Raw genomic sequence first — 22,111 nt, 5'->3', positions numbered from 1 at the left:
TCCCTAATGGCTAGTGATGTTGAACATCTACTCATTTTTAAAACCTAAACAAATGTATTTTATTATTTTTTAATTGAAGTATAGTTGATTTACAACGCTGTGTTAATTTCTGGTGTACAGAATAATGATTCAGTTATATATACATATGTTCTTATTTATTTATTGAAGTGTAGTTGATTTACAATGTTGTGTTAGTTTAAATAATGGTATTTTAAAAGGCAACTTGGTAAGTGGTTCTCAAAGGGCGGCCCCTGAACCAGCAGCAACAAGCATCACCTGGGAACTTGTTAAAAATGCAAATTTTCAGGCTCCACCTCAGATCTACCAAATCAGAATCTCCAGAGGGTGAACAAGTCCTTCGGCTGATTCTGATACACCATAAATGGAAAGCCGGTATCATTTACTATAAATAGAAGGTAACTGTAAGAATGAATGTATCTGCATACCCCCTAAAACCATCTTGCCTTACCAATAGGTTCATGCACCAGACTTCGGGCAGGGCCTATTTATTGCTCAGCTCTGGGGACTCCATTCACAGAGATGATGATGAGAACACCCCTCCCCCACCCCGGAGTTCTGCAGTGCACAGCCTGCCCGACTTTAAGTGGCGGTTTCGACTCTCAGACACTCACCTAGTACTACCCACACCCCTCCCTGCCCTTAATTTGACCAAGAAAATCAAGGCTCTGAGGAGAGAAGAGATTTACCCAAGGTCACCCAGCAACCTGTTAGACTCCTCCTCCAGTGCTCTCCCCTCTGCTGGGACCCAGGGTGGGACCCACACAATTCTGAGCCTGTCCAAAGCCTGCCACTAATTACCACTGAGTGAAAAATCAGGTTCCAAAACACAGCATAGGGTACGATACCATTTTATGAAATTTATATTCACAGTTGCTAAAAGGAAAAACTCTATTCCTCTACATACTGAATACTCTGAAATCAAATATGCGAGTTTTCCCCCATGCCAACCATCTCCCCAGCTGAGTGTCCTACAATCCAGTCCTGACACTGTCTGTCTGGAGACAGCATCAGACCACACGGAGAAGGGCTCAGCCCCCACCTCAGACACCAATCAGAAGTCGTCGTTCCACCCCTCCCCTCGTTACCCGCACTTCTGTCCAACTTGGCTACACATCAGGGTTCTCAGAAGCCCCTCCCCAGTTTAGATAATGTGCGGTGACAGCTCACAGAAGTCAGGGAAAGACCCTTCTCCAACAGGTGAGCCCAATTCCTTTTTCAGCCGCCTCCTGGGCAGGAAACCTGGCGTGGAGTTGGGGGTACAAAGCCCAGTGTTTTCCATGCCTGGGGAGGCAGACTGGATGGGCACGGGGCTCGTGTTGGGTCTTGCAGGAACAGTGCTGCTGCGGGGCTGCAAGGAGGTGGCCAGCCTCAGGAGGACTCGTCCCTGGGATTCCCCCCCACCCCCCTGCAGCTGTGGCTGTGCGGAGCGGGAAGGAGGTGCACGGCGGGTTGTTTCGGACTGGCCACCTGATCCAGCCTGAGGAACTCATCCTGGGCCTAAAACCCTAGCCCCTCAGGCCCTCTCAGGGAAACACTCACCTTCATCGTGGGGCTGCAGAAGTGTGGCAGGTAAGAGGAGAGAAAGGCGAGGTGGGCCTTGGCGTTAGAAGCCAAAAAATCACATCCTGACCGGAGGCTGGACTAAACGTCCATCGTGATCTGTGCGGCAAAGGACAGGGTCTTCAGCTTGCCCCAGGCTTCCTGGGCCTCGCTGGAGTCCTCTCCTTATGGGCTCAGGGACTTGGGCTGACCCTGCCCCTCCCTGGGCCTCCCCTCCCCAGGACTGGGCTGGGGCTCTCAAAACCTCCCAGCTCTGACCTCCGCCTTTCTCTCAGGCTGGCAGGAGGTCGGACAAACGAGGCGTGGACTTCCCGGCCTGCCTCCAGCTCCTTATGAAGCCTCCCTCTCTCCACCTGTGAGGTGTGTGGGGCTGGGATGGCGGGCGCTCACCTGTGGGCCTCTGACTCCTCTGCCCCAGGTGGGCCTGGTGAGCCTGGTCTACACCCAATGCTCCAGCCCCCACCACTGGCCACCCAGCATTCTGTGACTTTCAACTGTTCTTCAGATGCTTCTCTTAGATTTCCTAGATAGTGTGTCATCTGCAGATACTAGTTTATTCTTTTCCAACATTTATGCTAATAGTTTTCTCCAGGGCTTATTTAACTAGAATAGAGTTTTCAACAGCAGCACTGTTGACATTTTGGGCTAGATAATTCTTTGTTACTGGGGACTGTCCTACGCCTTGTGGGATGTTAGCAGTATCTCTGGCCTCTGCTCTCTGGATGGCAGCATCACTCCCCAGTTGTGACAACTACAGATATCTCCAGGCATTGCCAAATATCCCCCGGGAGGCAGAATCACCCTCAGTTGGGAACCACCAGCCTTAGTATCTCTAGAACAACGCTGGATCGCAGTAATGAGAGCACATTGCTGTTCCCGACTTCAAAGGAATCCGTCTAGCATTCAAGTCCACACTAGTATCTGTGCCCTGCTGTCCAGGGCTATGCGTGAGCATAGTGTATGAAAGCTTGACTTCCAAAAAATGAAAAACATGACTTTCATTCAAATATTTAATTAATCAGTAAGATGGTAAAGTTAGTTCAAGGAACATTTTGAGAAGTATTTCTAGTGCATTGGGAAAGGCATTATGAAGTGTGTGCTGAGTTAAAGACAAAACGTAACAATGTCCTATGGGGCAATAAAACTGAAATCTTTGGGGTTAACTTTTTTACTGGGCAGAAATCTGTAAGTTAACATACAATTTCTCAGGTACATTTTCCTACCTTAGTGATTTTCAAAGTAAAGTCCCCAAACTGAAAATACCAGCATACCTGGGAACTTGTTGGGAATGCAATTTTTCAGCTCCCATCCCAGACCTCGTTGACTAGAAACTCTGGGGGTGGAGCCCAGCACTGGTTTAACAAGCCTTGCAGGTGATTCTGATACCCTCTAAAGTTTGAGAACCACTGCTCTAAATAGTCAAATTATCTTTATTTGTGAAACAAATCTGAGACAATGCTCCAGTATGACATTAAAAGGATAAGCCACCCACCTTTTGGCCTTATTTCCAAATTTAAATTTGTCTGTTTGATGTCTCTTGTTTTGTTTTTCAAATACTCTATCAACTTAAGGCAGTTTTCATCTATTCGTAATTTTTTTCTTTTTTCTCCTTTTTAATAAGAAATGGTTTCCCAAATTTATCACTTGTTTTCTTCTCACCTATTGAGATGATGAAATGTAAGCTGAACAATTCCTATACTCTTTAAATTTTTCTTTGACATGGTGTATTTCAACACGCTGTTGCCTTCAACGTGATTATGATTTTTTAAAAAGCTCTTCATAAGTGAGATCATTCTAGCAGACTGGGGAAGCTTTCCATCTCTAGGGAGCTGTTTAATCGTCATGGGTTCTGTCTGTCCTTTAAAAGTTTAAAAGCCTTCAACAATAAAGCCAGCTGGGCCTAGACTACGGGTAGGGGCATGGAACTGAAGAGATCTCAAACTGCTCAATTTCTTCTTTGGTTATTAGTCTATTCTCTAGTGTATTTTTATTGTTGCTGTTTTGGTTTTTTTTTATTTTTATCTCTTCAAGTGGACATCGGAAACTTAGTTTTCCTCGACCATCCATTAGCTCAAACTCGCCAGTTAAGCAGACCGAAGCAAGTTTAAAGCCACCCATTTTACTCCCATTAAATTGGGAAAAATTAAAATAAACATCTGATGTTGGTAAAGCCACAAAAGAGTTCACCTGAGCATGTCAAGTGTTGCAGGCCTTTTTGCTAGGCAACTAAGGGGACTCATCAAAACGAAATAAAATACCCTAGCACCTGAAGGAGATATCTGGAGTACCGGTAATGTTTCCTTATTTGGGTGCTGATTACATGCAGTGTACAGTTCATGGAAGTTCATTAAACTTTGTACTTACACTATATGCAATTTCTTGTGTGTATATTATATTCCAACAAAGTTTTTAAAAATACGGGGGAGAGGGTGTGGCTCAAGTGGTAGAGCGCATGCTTAGCATGCACAGGGTCCTGGGCTCAATCCCCAGTACTTCCTATAAAAATAAATAAATAAGCAAACCAAATTACCTCCGCCTAAAAAAACCAATACGTCTTTTGCCACAGCCCACAGCTACGTGTAAAGGCATCGCTTACTGACGCAAACCATGGAAACGACCTGAATACCCCCGTACAAGGGGTAAGACACTAAGCACCAGACCCAGGCCTGGGCTCCCGCTCCCTTAAGGTGAACAAATTAAACGGTTTCCCCTCCCTCTTCCTACCGCTTAGGGCCTGCCCTCGGTTAACCTGCGGGTTGGCGCTGGGCCCTCGCGGGGAAGGCTTCCGGAGACTGAGGGGCCTCGCGTTACGAGCCGGGCATCTCGGGGCAGGACGCCCCGCCCCCGCGAAGGCCCCGCCCTCCCCCGCGGAGCCCCGCCCCGGGCCACGTGACCGCCGCGTCAGCTGACCGGGCCCGACCGGAAAGAGAAAGTCCTGGACCCGGGCGTCCCGGCGCGATGGTGAGGCGTGAGGGGTGATGCGAGGCCGGGGTGCTGGGGGCGGGAAGGGCAGGAGCCCCCAGATCTCACCGCTGCCGCTGCGGGGAGGGTGGGGCGCTGCGAGCGAAGAGATTGGGAGTCTGCTGGGTTGCCTCAACAGACACCTTGTGTGCAGTCGTGAAGCCCGAGGGTCTGGTAGAGAAAAGCCCCCTTCCGCCGCTCTCCCCAGCAGGATGGGTAGGGCGGGGCAGGAGCTGGGGTTCGTCTCTCCAGGTCTTCCTCTACCCTGATAATAGGACCTCCCAAAGTGCCCACTTCCCAGCCCTCCTGTGGGACTTGGGGAAGAACTTGCTTGTAATTAGGCTCAGTCTTCCGCAATGTTAGGCAGGCCCTTCACTGTTCTCTGTCAGAACGGAGTAGGTTTGAGGTTGGGACTCTCCAACGGATCCATCCATTCATTCCTTCAACAGATTGTGAATGTCTTCTTTATACCATGTACTGCCAGGCACTGGGAATTCACCTGCAGGAGGGAAGAGCAAAGTTGGAGGCCTGAATGAGCAGTCATAGTTAAGACGTGAGGGGAAGGGGCCTAACTTGCCTAGTGTAAGGAAGGCGAGGATGACATCACCCGAGGGCCTGGGAGCAGGAAGAAAGGTGGCTGGGTCAGTGCAGTTTGTGCACCACAGGGTAGGAGGCATGGCGGGGGCTGCTGGTGGGAGCTACGTCTTCAGATGGGAACAGCATTTAGAGACTCAGATGAGAGAGAGCATGGTTTCCTAGAAATGAATGCGTTTCACTACCTGGAAGAGTAGAAATTGGAGGCTAGTGAAAGATGAGGCTGGACAGGCAAGCAAAGACCAAAGCTTGCTGGGTCTTGAGAGCCACATGGAGGAGATTGGACTGTAAGAAGAGGGCACTGGGACGCTAGAAAGGGCCTTTCCGCTAACTTGTGGAGGGAGCAAGAGAGAAACAAATTGCCCAGCCTGGGGCAGCAGGAGATGGAGTGGAAGGTGGAGAGAACAGAGATGGAAGTGGAGGAAATTAGGGCTCAGGGCTCAGGGCTCAGGAGTTAAATGCATGAGGGAAAAGGGAGCTGGAGGGGTCTGGGCTTGGTTCTTAGGTGGAGGTGCTCAGTGGGGTGGGAAGCCCAGGAGAGGGGGAGCAGGTTTCAGTAGGAAGAACACCGGTTACCTTGGTACACGCTGGGTGAGTGAGGTGTCTGAGCTGCCCACACAGGTGGCTGGCTAGGAGGCAGTCTAGATTTAAGAGTCTGGAGCTCAGAAGAGAATCTACAATGGCAGTTATAAATTTGGGAGTTGTCAGCATAAAGATGATCTTTGAATCCTAAAAATGTGTAACCTTTCTCAATGAGAATGTGAGTTGGGAAGAGAGGTCCCTAGGGCAGAGCCTAGAGACATGCCAGCATTTTAAGAAATTACACCAGGAACATGTTCTTGTGGTAAAAATGTAAACAATATAGAGATGATAAAAGACGTCTATGGGTAAAAGTCAGGGGCCCAGGATCTTAGGGAAAATATTACATCTTAATTTTCACTAACTTCAAACTGAAATATATATTTCCTTCAATTATGAATGTTGACAACAAACCCCAGTGTTATTAGCAGCACCTGTGACATTGTCACTACGAGAAGTCAGGTATTTTCACGTCACATCACCGCTGTTGGCATTGTTTACATCTTGTTTAGGCTCGTTTCTAAGTTACTATGGTTATTAGACTTGAAATATATGTCACATCACCAGTTTTAAATATTTCGATAACTTTCAATTAGGTTCTTTTATTGTGTATTTTTTCTATGTATTTTATACATTTAAAAATGTTATTTTGAGAAAGGTCTATAAACTTCACCAGATGCCAGATGAGTCCAGGGCACAAAAAGGTTAAAAAGCCCTGGAATAGAGAAGTGAATGCAAGACTGTCCTGAACACCCTGTCACCTCGCCAGCAGTCCCAGTCCCTGGCTGCAGAGTAACGGCCGCAGGCAGTCTGATCACCATTTGAAGGCTGGGGAAACGAGGGTGAGGCAGCAAATGAGACAGAGGCCAGGCCAGAGGGAGGAGTACAGAAGGACATGCTGCTTTGAGAAGGATGGGTTTGTGTCAGATGCTGCTGAGGAGTTAAGGGAGAGGATGACGGGACTTAGTGGCGAAAGTCACTTTTGACCATAGCTAGAGGACTTCATTGGAGGCCCGAATAGAAGCCCCACCTTGGACAGGCAGTGGGGTCCCTGAGGAGCAGTTGTATGGGAGGCACCTGGCCACACCCCAGCCCGCCCTCCAGCCTGACCGCCTGCCTCACTCCCTTGCAGAGGTTCCGGTTCTGTGGTGATCTGGACTGTCCTGACTGGGTCCTGGCAGAGATCAGCACACTGGCCAAGATTGTTGAGTGCACAGGGTCTTGGGGGTGGGGGAGGGAGGGATGGGGTCTCTGGGGATGGAGGGTGGTGAGGTCACTCTGGGGTTGGGGCCTCAGCACTCTTTGGCTATCCTCTAATGCTGTGTGACTTTGATCACGTGGCCAGTCCTCTCTGAGCCAGCCCCCTAGCATGGTGGGGTGAGGTGGGCCAATCTGGCTGATAGAAGGCCTTCCCCTCCAGTCTTCCGTGAAGCTGAGGCTGCTGTGTAGCCAGGTGCTGAAGGAGCTTCTGGGACAGGGGATTGATGTGAGTGCAGGGCCCAGCACCCCCTTGTCCCACGACCCTGTGACCCCTCTGCCTGACAGCGCACCAGACCCAGGGAGGTGGGTGATCAGTGTCCCGCCCTCCCTGGATCCTCCCGTCATTACCACAGGGTGCAGGCCGGGGGCAAAGGGCTGGTCAGCAGGGGTCTGGCACCCGCTGAGGGTCTCCTTTCCCTGTAGTACGAGAAGATCCTGAAGCTCACTGCTGATGCCAGGTTTGGTGAGTATCCCACTGGGTCCACAGACCTCTGGGCGACCCTGGGTATTCAGCCTGGGGCCTGGCACCGAGGCCCCTCCCCCCACAGCCCACCTTGACTCGCCTGCCTCAGCAGAGGAGCATGAGGGAAGATGCTGCCAGTCCTGCCCCCAGTGTCCTCTGCCTGCTCCTGGTGGGGCAGTAGCTGTGCTCAGTGCTCAAGGAGGCCTTGGGGCTCTGTACTGAAGATAGTGGGGCAAAAGGATGTGGCTGGGGCCACAGTGACACCCCCTACTCCACCCACGGGTCCCCCCAGAGGCAGGTGATGTGAAGGCCACGGTGGCAGTGCTGAGCTTCATCCTCTCCAGCGCGGCCAAGCATAGCGTGGATGGCGAGTCCTTGTCCAGTGAACTGCAGCAGCTGGGGCTGCCCAAAGGTACAGGGACGAGGGCAGGCAGGTGGGGAACCTGTGGGCCGAGGGCTGCTGGGCAGAGGCCAGGCTGTGTGACCCTGAGATGCACCTTGCCCTCTCTGGGCCAGGAGCCCAAGACTGGCCCTCTGACCAGCCTATGCCCCAGCCCCCACCTTCTAGCTCAGGGACTGCCCTCTGCCCCCAGAGCACGCGGCCAGCCTGTGTCGCTGTTATGAGGAGAAGCAAAGCCCCCTGCAAGAGCACCTGCGGGCCTGCAGCCTTCGAGGTGAGTGTGGGGCGGGCTAGGGTAGGGGCTGGGCCCCATGCTAGGTGTGTGCAGCCCAGGAGGTGCCTGTCCTGAGAAAGGAGAGTTAACCGCATCACATGTTGGGCAGTGACAGAGCTGGGAGTCCTGACTCCCGCCCAGGCTTCTTTCCTCTGAGGTCGGCTGTGGGTAATCTGAGCTTCTGATCATTGAGCACCTGCCCTGGGTCAGAGATGAGAACTTCTCAAAGGCCACACAGCCCTGAAGGGTTCAGGGCTGAGCCAGGGTGTGGGCTGAGGGCCGCCTTGCTCTCCTGCCTGTGACCCTGAGCCCCTCGCCGTGTCGCAGTGAACAGGCTGGCAGGCGTGGGCTGGCGGGTGGACTACACGCTGAGCTCTAGCCTGCTGCGGTCCGTGGAGGAGCCCATGGTGCACCTGCGGCTGGAGGTGGCAGCTGCCTCGGGTGCCCCGGCCCAGCCTGTTGCCATGTCCCTCTCAACAGACAAGTTCCAGGTCCTCCTGGCAGGTGAGGCTCGGCTGTACCTGGAGGGTGAAGGGCCCCCCAGATCCTGCCTAACTGCTCCCCGCCTGCCTCCCTCTTCCCTTGCAGAACTGAAGCAGGCCCAGACCCTGATGAGCTCGCTGGGCTGAGGAGGAGAGTGTCTGCGCCCGCCCGGAGCTGCCCTACCTGTGGCGGGTGGCTGCCCTCTGAACCTCCCTTTAGGAGGTGGCCCCAGCTCCGGGGTCTCTGGCTTCCTGGGTCATCACCTGAGTGTTCAGCGTAGGGATCCTGAGACCTCTGCCAGCATTGCCTTCTCTCCCCCGTGAAGGGCACTTGTCAGTGGTTTTCATGAGCAGAAAGAATAAACAGACGTGCAAGAAGTGTGAAGGAGCATGTGCATGGGTTTCTTTTGGGTTCAGAGCCATTTTCGTGAGAGAGACCAAGTGACATACGGCCCTCCCTGACCCATCACGCATTTTTCTCTTCTCAGCTGCTGATTGAGGCAGCTCGGGTGAGGCAGAACAAGGGCTGAAATGAAACAGCTTATCCGTAGACAGAACAACCAGGGTTCTAGCTCCCAGTCCTCCCGTGCTCTTGGCTCTGCCGTCTCTGTGCTGGTCTTGTCCGTAGGCTGGCAGCAAGTGGGTGTCCCAACACCAGAGCCCCAAGTAGAGAAAGGAGAGCCCTTGCCTTCCTGCCACCTTCTTTAGGAAGAGAGAAGGGCCCATGCCTGAGCCACTCATTGGCAAGAGAAATGGGATAATGGACTGAATGTTTGTGACCATCACCCCCTCTCCCAATTCATGTGTCAAAGCTCTCACTCCTAGTGAGATGGTGTTAGGAGGTAGGGCCTTTGGGAAATAATTAGGTTTAGATGAAGTCATGAGAGTGGGACCCTCTTGATGAGATTAGTGCCCTTATTAGGAGAAAAGACTCTCTCCCGACAAGCATGTACCAAGGCCACATGAGAACATAAGGAGACAGCTGTCTGGCAGGGCAGGAGAGAGCCCTTACCAAGAACTGCTTTCTGCCTTGAACTTGGACTTTCCAGCCTCTTCTGTGAGAAATAAATGTCTGTTGTTTAAGCCACTTAGTCCATGGTATTTTGTCATAGCAACCTGAAAACACCAAGACAAATGGCCCCCCAGGGCTGACTTAGGCCAGTCAGGGGCCCTGGTAGAAGGGACTGATTCCAGGGCTGGGGCAGAGAGAGAACGAGGTGAGCCTAGAACATCCTGGGGTACAAGGAAGCCATCAAAGAATAATGTGTCAGGTCGCTAGGCGCCAGCTCGTCCCCCTGGCCAAAGACGGGATGATTTAAGCATCGAAGAGATAAGGACTGACTCCCTCCTGACTTCTGGAAAAATGGAGCAGATGGGCTTTTCCCTATTTATCCCACTCAGTACAGCTTGGACATTGTACATAAAACAAACATAAGATTGTGAGAGGGCCGAGAAGGAGGCAGACTGGCTGGGATCCCCAGGACCTGAAGAACAACACAGCAGAGCATTTCTTAGATTTCCTCTTTGCTTCATGTATCCCAAGCTTGGGTGCTGAAGAAGCAGGCCACCTGGAAACACCAACACACAGACACAAGAAGCCCTCACAAAAGCCTGCTCTCTCCAGGCAAAGGCCTGGCAGGACAGAAGAGTTACAGACAGTAGCTGCTGTGCTCCAGCCAGATGCCCCCTCCTGCCCCTGCCCGCACAGGCTGAGTGGGAGCTTAGACTCCCAGCCCACCTGGCAGTGAGGAGGTGGCACACCCCTTTCCCCACTGGCACTGATGTAAATAAGATCCAGGGTTTTATAACAATACCCAAAATGTCTCAGATTCAGATTTTAAAAATCATTGTACCAAGAACCATGAAAATCACAACTTGAATGAAAAAAGGGAACAGATGCCAACACCAAAATCTTCCTATGCCAAGCATCTTAAAGCAGCTGTCATTAAAAAAAAAGGCTCAGGCCTCATCAGAAGGCATAAGGAACCAGGTAGAAATTTTTAGAACTGAAAATTACAATAACCCAAGTAAAGATCTCAAACAGTAGGAGAAAGGATCAGTGAATCTGAAGATAAATCAATAGAAATTATCCAATCTGAATAACAGAAAGAAAATGCTTGGAAAACAAACGAACAAACCTCAATAAAACAGAGCCTCAGGGACCTGTAGGATTGTAACAAAAGATCGCGTATTCGTATCTTCAGAGTCCCAGAAGGGGAGGAGAGAGGGTGGGTCAGAAAAAGTATTCAAAGAAATTATGGCTAAAATTTTCAAAAATATGGCAAGAGACACAAACCTATAAAGAAACTGAACCCCATGCAGATTAAACCCAAAGAAATCTCTGCTAGGACACATCATCATCAAACTTCTGAACACTAAAGAAAAGAAAGACTCTTGAAAGCAGCAAGACAGAGATGACGCCTCACCTACAGGGGGAAAACAGTTCAAATGACACTGAATTTCTCACCAAAAACCATAGAGGCCAGAAAGAAGCAGCACAACATTTTTCAGGCCCTGAAAGAAAATACGTGTCAACCAGAATCCTCTATTCAGCAAAAGTCGCCTGAAGATGTAAGGGGGGGTAAAGAGTGAAACTGGAACATCTCTCACACCGTATACAAAACTAAACTCCAAACGGATTAAAGACCTAGATGTAAGATGGGAAACTATAAAACTCAAAGAAAACACAGGCAGAACACTCTTTGACATAAACTGTAGCAGTATTTTTTTGGATCTGTCTCCTAAGGCCAAGGAAACAAAAGCAAAAAAAATGGGACCTAAGTAAACTAAAAAGCTTTTGCACAGCAAAGGAAACCATAAACAAAACGAAAAGACAACCTACTGAAAGGGACGAAATATTTGCAAATGATATGACCGATAAGGGGTTAATATCCAAAATATATAAATAAGTCATACAACTCAATATCAAAAAACAGACAACCCAACAAAAAATCAGGCAGAAGACCTGAGTAGACTTTTTTTTCCAAAGAAGACATACAGATGGCCAACAGGCACATGAAAAGATGCTCAACTTCACTAATCATCAGAGAAATGCAAATCAAAACCACAATGAGGTACCACCTCACACCTGTCAGAATGGCTGTCATCAAAAAGTCCACAAATAACAAATGCTGGCGAGGAAAACAGTATGGAGGTTTCTCAAAAAACTAAAAGTAAACAGCCATCTGAGCTAGCAATTCTACTCCTGGCTGTATATATCGAAAGAAAACAAAAACTGATTCAAAAAGATACTTGCACGCCAGTGTTCATGGTGCCATTATGTACAATAGCCAACATATGGCAACTTAAGTGCTTATCAACAGATGAATGGATAAAGAAGATGTGAGATCATTTGTATATATGTGTATGTGTATATAAATACACATACACATATTACGCAGCCATAAAAAAGAATGAAATTTTGCTGTTTTCAAAATATAGATGGACCTGGAAGGTGGTATATGAAACAAGTCAGACAGAAAAAGATAAATACTGAATGATATCACTTATATGTGGTATCTAAAAAAATAAACAAATGAATATAGCAAAACAGAAACAGCGTCACAGATACACAGAACAAACCAGTGGCTACCAGTGGGGTGGTGGAAGTGAGGAAGGGCAAGATAGGAGCAGGGGAACAAACTGCTATGTACACGATAAATAAGCCACAAGGACATACTGCATCAGGAAGGAAGAACAATGGGAAGAGTAAAAATATGGATGCAGTAAACTTTCCTTCTCTTGAGTACTTTGAAATTATGTTCAATAGTTGAAGCAAAACAAAAAATTTGTTGGATGTGGTTCTCAATGTATGTAGAGGAGATATTTATGGTTATTATAAACGGGAGGGTAAAGGGAGGTAACGTTTCTATATGTCACTCAAATTGATAAAGTGTCGATACCAGCGCACTGGGACAAGCACATACGCGTGTACAGTGTGTGTACAGTGTGTGTACAGTGTGTGTATGGTGTGTGTACAGTGCAATACCTACAGCAACCACCTCGAAGGCTATACAGTGTAACACAACCCAGGTACGTCAAACCAGAATTCTAAGAGATGTGCAAGTAGCCCACAGGAGGGCAAGAAAAAGAAGACAAAAATGAAGTGGCAGACAAAAAAGTCACAAGGAAAGTTCTAAGTCTCATCAAATGTATAATATAAGCTTGCTTTCCCACATAGCATTCTCTTGTCTGTGTTATCACAGAATCCCACAGACACCCTCTCATTGCTATTGTAACCCTGCATTGTAATTTTGTATTTACTCACTTGCCTTCTACCAGCCTTTTGTAAGGATGGGAATTGTGTTTCCATGTTTGTAGAGCCCCAGTGACTAAGAAAGTGCTCTTTCAATAAATGAGGGAAAGATAAAGATTGCAACAGATTTAAAGATCCTGAATGTGAAAAAATCCCTGAGCCCACGAAAGATAAAGTCTCCCCTCCTGACCCCGTCCGCAGTTCAGTCATAATTTGTCACCATTGGATGTTACTGCACCAAATTCTTAGTCTGGAAACAGATCATAAAAGAGAAGAATGTCAGAATGTATTCTGTCTTTTTGGTATTTCAGGATAACCAAATAGCCCTAGTCAATGAGGTAAAGCTTTTCTTCACAGAAGAATCCCAGCTATTGTAGAAGGAATGACAGAATTAGAAAATCACCATTTTGGGAAGGAGGGCATAGCTTAGTGGTAGAGTGCATGCCTAGCACGCACGAGATCCTGGGTTCAATCCCCAGTACCTCCATTATAAATAAATAAACCTAGTTACCTCCCCCTCCGAAATGAAAGAAACAAAGAAAATCACCATTTTATAACTCCCAATGAAATATGTGATTGAGGCAAGGATCACCAAGGATGATAAAGCCATTAGATGAAAAGTTGATGTGATGTGAAACCAGGTATTTGCTTGGTACTGAAGAATTGCCTCACGTAAAGAACCCAATGTTCCTCAGTGGTAAGTGGATAAACACGCTGATATGACTACACAGTGGACTTACTACTCAGCAATCAAAAGGAATGGACTGATTAAGCATGACAACATGGATGGATAACAAATGCATTATGCTGTGAGGAAGAAAGCAGACTCAACAGGCTACGTACTTAAGATTGCTTGAAGAGGCATACCTCGGAGGTGCTGCAGGTTCGGTTCCAGAACACTGCAGTAAAGCAAATATTGCAATACAGCAAGTCACAAGAACTTTTTGATTTCCCAGTGCATACAGAAGTTTTGTTTATGCAATACTGTAGTCTACTAAGTGTGCAATAGCATTGTGTCAAAGGAAAAACAATACGCAAACCCTAATTTAAAAACACCTCACATATATCTGGAGAAAACTCTAAATTTGAAAAGATACATGCACCCCAATGTTCACAGCAGCACTGTTTACAACAGCCAATACACAGAAGCAACCTAAATGTCCATTGACAGATGAATGGATAAAGATGTAGTATATATACAATGAAATAAGACTCAACCGTAAAAAAGAATGAAATTTTCATTTTCAACAACATGGACAGACCTAGAGATTATCATACTATGTGAAGTATGTCATACAAAGACAAATATCATATGCCATCACTTATATGTAGAACCTAAAAAATGATACAAACTTATTTACAAAACAGAAACAGACTCGCAGATATAGAAAACAAACTCATGGTTACCAAAGGGGAAAGTGGGGTAGGGGAGGGATAAATTAGGAGGTTGGAATTAGCAGATACAAACTACCATATATAAAATAGATAAGCAACAAAGTTCAAATGTATAGCACAGGGAACTACATTCAATATATTGTAATAACATATAATGAAAATATGAAAATGAACATATGTATACATGTATAACTGAATCACTGTGCCGTAGACCAGAAAGTAATATACTGTAAATCAACTATACTTCAATTAAAAAAATACTTTTTGCTAAAAAATGCTAGGCCAACGCAGGGTTGCCACAAACGGTCAGTATGTAAAAGCATGCAGTATCTGTGAGGCCCAATAACGTGGAGCGGGATAAAATGCGGTATGCCTGTGTATGATACTGACAAAAACTACAGGGGTAGAGAACAGATCAGTGGTTTCCAGGGGGCACCGTGGAAGTGTTGGCTAAAAAGGTGCATGGGCAAATTTGGGGGGATAATAGAAGTATATTATCTTGATTGTGGCGATGGTTATGTGGGTGTATTTATCTGTGAAAACTCACACTCTAAAAAGGATGAATTTTACTGTACGTAAATTATACCTTAATTTAAACAAACAAAAGAGACCCACAAAACAAAGAAGTCACCCCTGGATTACTTAGGGGTCACAAGGTATGAGACTTACCTTTACAACGCAGAGATCTGGCTGTCACAGCCTCACCAGTGATCAACTTCAGCCTCACAGAAGTGGGACAACCAGATGTTAGGGGCCTCCTAATGTGATGCAATTTGGAGTCAGAGCAGAACCTAGGAAATGTATGTATCTCCAAGCCTTTAGATCTAATTACTGGTGTGCAGGGGAAACTACAGATAGAGGAACAGGTTAACAACACTCAAGGAAACATCAGACAAATCTAGAATGTGACGGCGCATCTCAAATGACAACTGGTTTGGACTTTTCAGGAAGGTCAGTATCATGAAGACCAAAAAAAAAAAGGATCGGGTAGTGAGGTGGGTAGGAGATGGGGAGGGTGGTCCAACCTAGATTAAAAATTACCAAAGAGACATATAATCCTTGTTGGGACTCTGCCTTGAACAAATTAGCTATAAAAGACATTTTGGGGACAATTAGGAAAATTTGAATGTGGGCTATGTATTAGACGATATTAAGACATTATTGTTAATTCTTTGGTTTGATAAAGGTATCGTGGCTTTGTAGGGTATCACTTTCTAGAGATGCATGCTTAAGTATTAGAGAGGAAGTGTCATAATTTGTCTCATTTACTTTAAAATACTTCTGTCAAAATAAATGAATAAATAGATGAAGAGGGGAGGAACAAGTAGTGGGAAGGGGGTAAATCAGGGCTATGGGTCAGGCACAGTGCCCACTACCCTTAAGATGAAGTGCAAATTCCTTAAGGAGGCCTCCGGAGGCCGGACAGGACCTGACCTTGCTGTGTGTCCGTCCTCACTCCCAGCACTGCCCCCAGCCACACACGCCTTCTTTCAGTGGGCCAGTCGCTCTCTGGCCTCCAGACCTTTGCACCGACTGTTCTTTCCGCCTGCCCTATTGACTTGACCCCACTCTTTGCCAGATGGCTCCTTCTGAGGTCTCAACCTAAATGTCACCGCAGAGGGACCCTCCCCCACATCGGAAGTGGGTTCCGCTTCTAGGCCCCTGCTTTTTGTTGCTTGGCCGCACTTCCCACTCGACAGGTGGTGATGACGTTCTGTTTATGCGTTCTGCCTGACTATGCGTAGACACTTAGGGCCACCACCGGGTCCCCAAAGCCTGCATTTATCGCGCCCCTGTGCGCGCCCCGCGCACAGCTGCAGGCGCCTCTGCATCGGGACGCTGCTGCTGTTTCCTGCTGGGAGCGTTGACCCTGTCCCGGACTAGCCAGGTGACTTCCCACAGCCACAGAGAGACAGCTGCAACCCCGGACCTCAGGCCTGACCCTGATTCCGCCGGCGCCAAGCAGCAGGAAGCCAGGTTCTTCCGCTACCTCCCAGCCTTTCCCATACCCCGGGCCCCCCAGCTCGGGGGCCCCCACAACCTGCCTGAGGAACTACACTTCCCAGCAGGCGCTGGAGCAGCGACCACAGGCCCCGGCGCGCTCTTAGGCGCCGCCCCGCCCCCGGCACTAAGCCCACAGTGGCTGCAGGCCGGTGGGAGCCGCGCGGGGCGCAGGTAGCCTGCGGCGGGGGCCGGGGCCGGGGGGTGTGTGCAGTAGAGCTGAGGAGAGGACGGGGTTGGGGATCGTGGGGAGGAGAGGAGCCAGGCTTAGCCGAGGACAGGCAGCGGGGGTGGGGGATGTGAAGGTGGGAGGCGAGCCATAGAGCGTCCACCCCTAGCGAAATTAGGAACCTGGAAGTTTACCTTTTCCCGCAAAACGAACCCTTTCGGGTGCCAGCCCGGGGCGGCGCTGAGGTTGGGGATGGAAAAGGGCAAAGGAGTCGGCCCTGGCTAAATACCTCCCTTCTTCCCGACAACCATCTCCGCTTTCGATGCCGCAACGCCCCGGGGAGGAGGAAAGTGGCAAACTCCTCCCTCCGCCCGGTGGGAACCGGCGAGGGTCAGAAAGAGGGGTACGCGCTTCTCTCGGCGTCAGGCCCTGACCTGGGTGTTTTCTCTGCCTCCCGGACCACGGCCTGGAGCTGGGGAGCCCTGCCTGCTGCCCCTGCCCTCACCTCGGAGTCGTGTAGACCTGGCTCCCTCGCTGATGGGCCTGGGGACACCTGTACGCCTTCCTCCTTGTCCTCCTGATGGTCCTGACCAGTGGGTGGTGACAGGCTTGTCTTCACTGCCTGCTGAACCTCCGAGCTTCAGTTTTTTCAGCTCTTTTCTCCCAGGCGGGGTCAGGTTCATTCTCTCAGTCATTGTGGCAACAGATGCAGGCCTGATTCTCAGCGATGGGGTGATGAGCAAGCAGAGCTTCCACTCTAGGGTGGGGGTGGAGGTAGAGGCAGACAGGACAAAATAAAATAATTTCAGGTTCTGGGAGTGCCCGAAGAAAGGAAAACGTGCAGGGCGTGGAGCGGGGGGATGCTGCCTTGGATAAAATGGTCAGGGAGGGCCTCTCTCAAGTGTTCCGGGACTGAGGAGGCAGCAGGGGTGAAGGCACGCGTGAAAGAAGAGCTGTGTGCTTGCAGCAGGTGAGTTGGGGGGAGCCTGGGAGGAAATGAGATGATGGCACGTGCCCCAGAAGGATCTGGATTTTATTGTAAAATCAGCAAGGCTTCATGGAAGCCTGTGGAAGGTGTTTGTGAGCAAGGCAGTCATACTTTCCTATACCGAGCTCCCCAGTGTCCTGGGCTTTCTCAGCATTTTCTGGTGGGGCCAGGGGCTGTGACCAAGCCAGCTGACTTTCCTGCCAGCCCCAGTTGAACATGGCCCCCTCTGACACTCTGGGTTCTCCTCTGAAAATAATGTGAGGTGGTAACTCCTACCTCACAGGGTGCACACCCAGGCCAACCTGTTGTCATCCTCCCCCACAGGGCCTGGCCACCCCTCCCACAGAATGCCTGAGGGCCCTGAATTGCACCTGGCGAGCCACTTTGTGAATGAGGAATGCCGGGGGCTGGTGTTCAGCGGGTGCGTGGAGAAGTCACCTGTCAGCCGCAACCCAGAGGTGCCCTTTGAGAGCAGTGCCTACCACATCTCAGCCTTAGCCCGTGGCAAGGAGCTGCGCCTGACACTGAGCCCCCTGCCTGGGGCCCAGCCCCCACGGGAGCCACTGGCCCTTGTCTTCCGCTTCGGCATGACTGGCTCCTTCCAGCTGGCCCCCAGCGACGTGCTGCCGCCCCACGCCCACCTGCGCTTTTACACAGCTCCATCTGGCCCCCGACTCGCCCTCTGCTTTGTGGACATCCGTCGCTTCGGCCACTGGGAGCTCGGGGGCGAGTGGCAGCCAGGCCGTGGGCCGTGTGTCTTGCTGGAGTATGAGCAGTTCAGGTAGGGCCAGCACGAGGTGTGATGGACACAGTCCTGGGCTCCAGGCCTGGCTCTGTTAGCGCCTCGCTGGCCAATGAGCAACAAGTTCCAGCCCCCGCTGGGCCTCAGTCCCTTCCTCTATAGACCAAGGCAGTGTCCTTACCTGTGGCAGCTCCCTGAGATAATGAATGGGAAAACCCAAAACTGATGTGGGAGGAGGTGGGGGCAAGAGGTGGATGGGGAGGCATGCCCTGAGGACGTGCCAGTTAGTGTCAGAGCCGGGGCTCATGTCAGCATCCCACACTGCTTCTTGGCACCCTCAGGAGGCTAAGAAGAAAGAAAGGTGGAGGGGCTTTAACAACAGGATGAGAAGGGAAGCTGAGCAGGAAGGAATTGCTTCAAGGGGGTGGGGAGGGGGCTGCCTAATGATATGGTTTCTGAAGCAGGTTTTGTGGTCTCCCACATTCTGCCTGCCCACTGTCTGTGTCTCATGGTCTCTGTGACTGTCTTCTGCCTGAGGGAGGGCCCCACTGAAGTTGCTCTCACATGATGAGCATCGTGGCTGTTTGGTCTTCCAGCTGCGGAGCCTGGGGGGATCTGCTCCCCTTGGGGATCTGACCATCTTAGCTCCCAGGCTAACCTTCCACTCTTACCTTTTCCCCAGAACTCTGCCTTCTGACCCTCTATTCCATATGATCCTGTGCCCATCACTGAGTCAGCCTCGCATTAACCCTTTTCCACAAAGAAAAAAGATGTATTTCATGGTGATGAGGAGAGACCCATGACCCTTGGAGGAGGGATGGGGGCTGTCAGGGCACGGCACTCACCAGCCAGGACTTGCCCCTCACTCCTGCTGCACAGAGCCAGTACCAGCTTCCTGGAAGATCTTCAGCATCTTGAGAAGAGCTGACCCCACCAATGTCAAATCCTCTTATCTGGCCAGAAGTCCTAGACAGGGAGTTCCAGACTGCAGGCACACCCAAGTTCCTGTGATCACCTTGTTCTCAAAAATGTCTGAGTCTGAGGCATTTTGGTGATATATACGCCACGTACAGACTCATGTTTCCTTGAAGATGCTGCTTTTGATTGGTATTTTTTACCTTTTGTAATGAATTAGAATCTTACATTGTTGTTCCCATTTATCAGAAAACTGAGGTCCCTGCTGCCAAAATACCACTGAGGCTGGGAGAAGGGGAACTTGGACTCCCTGTTTCCTTCCCTTGCACCCCAGCAACTCCCCCCCAACCCACTGCAAGGCAGGGAGGGGTGGGGCAGGTAGAATAGGTTTCATGTGCCCAGGTTGTGTCCCTCCAGGGAGAACGTCTTACGAAACCTGGCAGACAAGGCCTTCGACCGGCCCATTTGTGAGGCCCTCTTGGACCAGCGGTTCTTCAATGGCATTGGCAACTATCTGCGGGCAGAGATCCTGCACCGGTCAGCAGGCAGGCCCTGGGCATGTGGGCTGGGGTGGCTGGGTGTGCTCACATTCCCCACTGCTTAGCCTGGCTCCCTTGCCACCTCACTGCAGGCTGAGGATACCCCCCTTCGAGAAGGCCCGCACGGTTCTGGAGGCACTGCAGCAGCGCAGGCTGGTGAGGATGCAGGGAGGGGTACGCACACACCTATCAGTGCAGGCTGATGGGTATGGGCTCGGTTGCATGTCTCCAGCTTCGCTTAAGCAGGTCCCTTCTCCGCTTCAGCTTGTTTCCCTTTCTCTACAATGTTGGGGGGCGGGGCAGAGATGAACCTCTCAGAGTCCTGCCAAGTTCAGAAGGGATTCCCTGGGGGTCAGCTTCTTCTGAGTGGCCCTGCCTCATACTGACAGCCAGGTCCTCCCCCTGCCCCTTCTCCAGAGCCCAGAGCTGACCCTGAGCCAGAAGATTAAGGCCAAGCTGCAGAACCCAGACCTGTTGGAGCTGTGCCACTCAGTGCCTAAGGAAGTAGTCCAGCTGGGTGAGGCCTGGGAGGCAAGGATGGCCAATAAGCTCTGCTTCAGCATGTCATGTAACCTGGGACAGCTCCTACCCACCCCTCTCTGGGGCCTGGGTCCCTACCTGGGGAATGGAAGTTTGTGGACCTAGTTTTTGTAAATGGACTAGGCCTCCTTTACTGATGTTCACTTGTCAGGTGTCTATGTCCTCTGAGCTGCCCATGAGGCAGGTAGGGCAAGAATTCTTTCTCCAGGATGGGAAAGCCATGGTCCAGAGTGGGGAAGACACCAGCCTGAGGTTACACTGCTAGAGGAGGGAGAGCTTTGGTCCCCTGACTCCGTCCATCAGCTTGTGGAGCTGAGGTCTGAGCCAGGTCTAACCAAGTTCCCCCTCCTCCCAGCCTAAGTCAGCCCTCTGACCTCCACCTGGTTCCTCTGTCCCACAGGGGGCAAAGGCTACGGGCCGGAGAGCGGAGAGGAGGACTTTGCTGCCTTCCGAGCCTGGCTGCGGTGTTATGGCATGCCAGGCATGAGCTCCCTGCGGGACCGGAATGGCCGCACCATCTGGTTCCAGGTTTGGGCCCTAATGCTCACACAGGCAAAAGAAGTCCCTGAGGAAGCTGATGGGATGAAAAGACCTGGGGTCACACTGTTCATGAGGGTCGAAGCCTTCCCTGTGCTATGCCTCTCCCCTCCTGAGTCCCATGGTCCCAGCTAGTGGAGCAGCCCAGGGTTCTCTCTCTGTGTTGGCTCTGACCTGGGGGGAGGAGATGGTCAGAGAGGCTTCCTAGGAGAAGCCTGATCTGGGAGGATAGGTGTGAGTTCTGCCTCTCCAAGAAAACTACCTTGCCAGGTTGACTCCTGAATTCTTATTCCATTTCAGGGGGATCCTGGACCCCTGGCACCTAAAGGTAAGCTACTCCTGCAGTAATGCAGTAAGAGACTAGGTGCCTGCAAGGGCTACAGCACCCTCCTCCATCCCAGTCCCCACTCTGACCCTGGGAGTCACCCCAGAGCGGAAGAATAGGAGTCTGGAGAAGGAGGGCTGAGGCCACAGGACTCTCTAGCCCCATCAGCATCAGTGTCCTGCAGGGGGCAAGTCCCGCAAGAAGAAATCCAAGGGAGCACGGCAGGGTCCTGAGGACAGAGTGGAGGTATGGCTCCCTGCTCCTACCTCCTCCCTGCACTGTCCCCTGTCCTGGCTATTCCTCCCAGGCCAGGCTCTGGGGAAGCTCCTTCCCTTGTCAGTGGAGGGCAGTGGTGGGTCCTAACCAACCTCTAAACTGCTGAGCTGCTCAGGGACCTGGGTGTCCTCCGCCCAGGACCCTCCACCTCCAAACAAGTCCCCTTCAAAGACACGAAGGGCACGGAGAGGCCTTCCTGAGCAGACTACAGCCCAGCAACCCAAGGGGCCCAGCCTCCAACAGGACCCAGAAGCGCCCCCAGTCCCTGAGAAAGGGAAAAGGAGGAGACGACCAGCAACCTCAGGTGGGTCTTTCTCAGCGAGGTAAGGGGCATCCCCAAAACAAGCTCCCCAGGAGAGAAAAGGATGGCAGAGCCAGCGGGAGGGACGTGGACAACGGTGGGAGGGAGGCCGTCGGGTCAGTCCTCAGCCTGGGTCTGAGCTGCCATCTCGCCTGTCCTTCCCCTAGGCCACCATCGACCCCAAAAAGTCAAGGCTGACACCCCATCCTTGGAGCCTGAGGGGACCTCGGCCTCTTAGCAGAAGGGAGGCTTGCTTGCATCCACCCTTTCCCACTGCCTTGCCCTGGATCTGGGAGCCTGTGTGGCTTCCTAGAATTTGCAGGGGACTGGATGCCCCTGGCCCTCTGGCTGTTTCCTGCACAACTACGATGTTTTAAATTGTACCCCACCTTCTCCATTTTTTAAGCCACGTGGAAAATGCTGTAATTTCCTATAAACTGATAAAGTTGAATTTCTTGGCACTTTTTGGGCTGGTTGCAGAAGGTGTGGGAAGGCCAAGTGTGAAGGGCCTGCTGCCCAGCCCTGGGGACAGGA

The 22,111-nt window shown here is 50.6% G+C and overlaps 2 protein-coding genes across 12 annotated transcripts; both read left to right on the top strand.

Annotated features, from left to right (window-relative positions):
• Positions 1-4,454: 4,454 nt before the first annotated feature.
• COMMD4 (COMM domain containing 4) lies at positions 4,455-9,677 on the top strand. Of its 2 annotated transcripts, XM_010955229.3 has the most exons (8): positions 4,455-4,542; positions 6,848-6,919; positions 7,136-7,201; positions 7,399-7,438; positions 7,731-7,850; positions 8,032-8,112; positions 8,440-8,616; positions 8,701-9,677. In XM_010955229.3, exons 1-8 carry the CDS (start codon positions 4,540-4,542, stop codon positions 8,739-8,741), a joined length of 600 nt encoding a protein of 199 aa, XP_010953531.1. In that variant the 5' UTR covers positions 4,455-4,539; the 3' UTR covers positions 8,742-9,677. The 2 variants fall into 2 exon arrangements, with proteins under 2 accessions (XP_010953531.1, XP_045372798.1); XM_045516842.2 differs by lacking the exon at positions 7,136-7,201 and having other exon boundaries at positions 4,495-4,542.
• Positions 9,678-15,896: 6,219 nt separating this feature from the next.
• Positions 15,897-22,028, top strand: NEIL1 (nei like DNA glycosylase 1). Of its 10 annotated transcripts, none has more exons than XM_074354143.1 (10): positions 15,897-16,132; positions 17,727-17,823; positions 19,477-19,596; positions 19,691-19,754; positions 20,016-20,115; positions 20,539-20,666; positions 20,976-21,003; positions 21,185-21,246; positions 21,415-21,580; positions 21,745-22,028. In XM_074354143.1, exons 2-10 carry the CDS (start codon positions 17,750-17,752, stop codon positions 21,813-21,815), a joined length of 813 nt encoding a protein of 270 aa, XP_074210244.1. In that variant the 5' UTR covers positions 15,897-16,132; positions 17,727-17,749; the 3' UTR covers positions 21,816-22,028. The 10 variants fall into 10 exon arrangements, with proteins under 10 accessions (XP_074210244.1, XP_074210240.1, XP_074210239.1 ...); XM_074354139.1 differs by having other exon boundaries at positions 15,899-16,132; positions 17,727-18,183; XM_074354138.1 differs by having other exon boundaries at positions 15,899-16,221; positions 17,727-18,183.
• The last annotated feature ends 83 nt before the right edge of the window (positions 22,029-22,111 follow it).

The sequence above is a fragment of the Camelus bactrianus genome, chromosome 27, assembly GCF_048773025.1.
Source record: "Camelus bactrianus isolate YW-2024 breed Bactrian camel chromosome 27, ASM4877302v1, whole genome shotgun sequence".
Lineage (NCBI taxonomy): Eukaryota > Metazoa > Chordata > Mammalia > Artiodactyla > Camelidae > Camelus > Camelus bactrianus.
The sequence above is the reverse complement of the archived record's forward strand: the minus strand, read 5'-3'. Positions and strand labels throughout refer to the sequence as shown.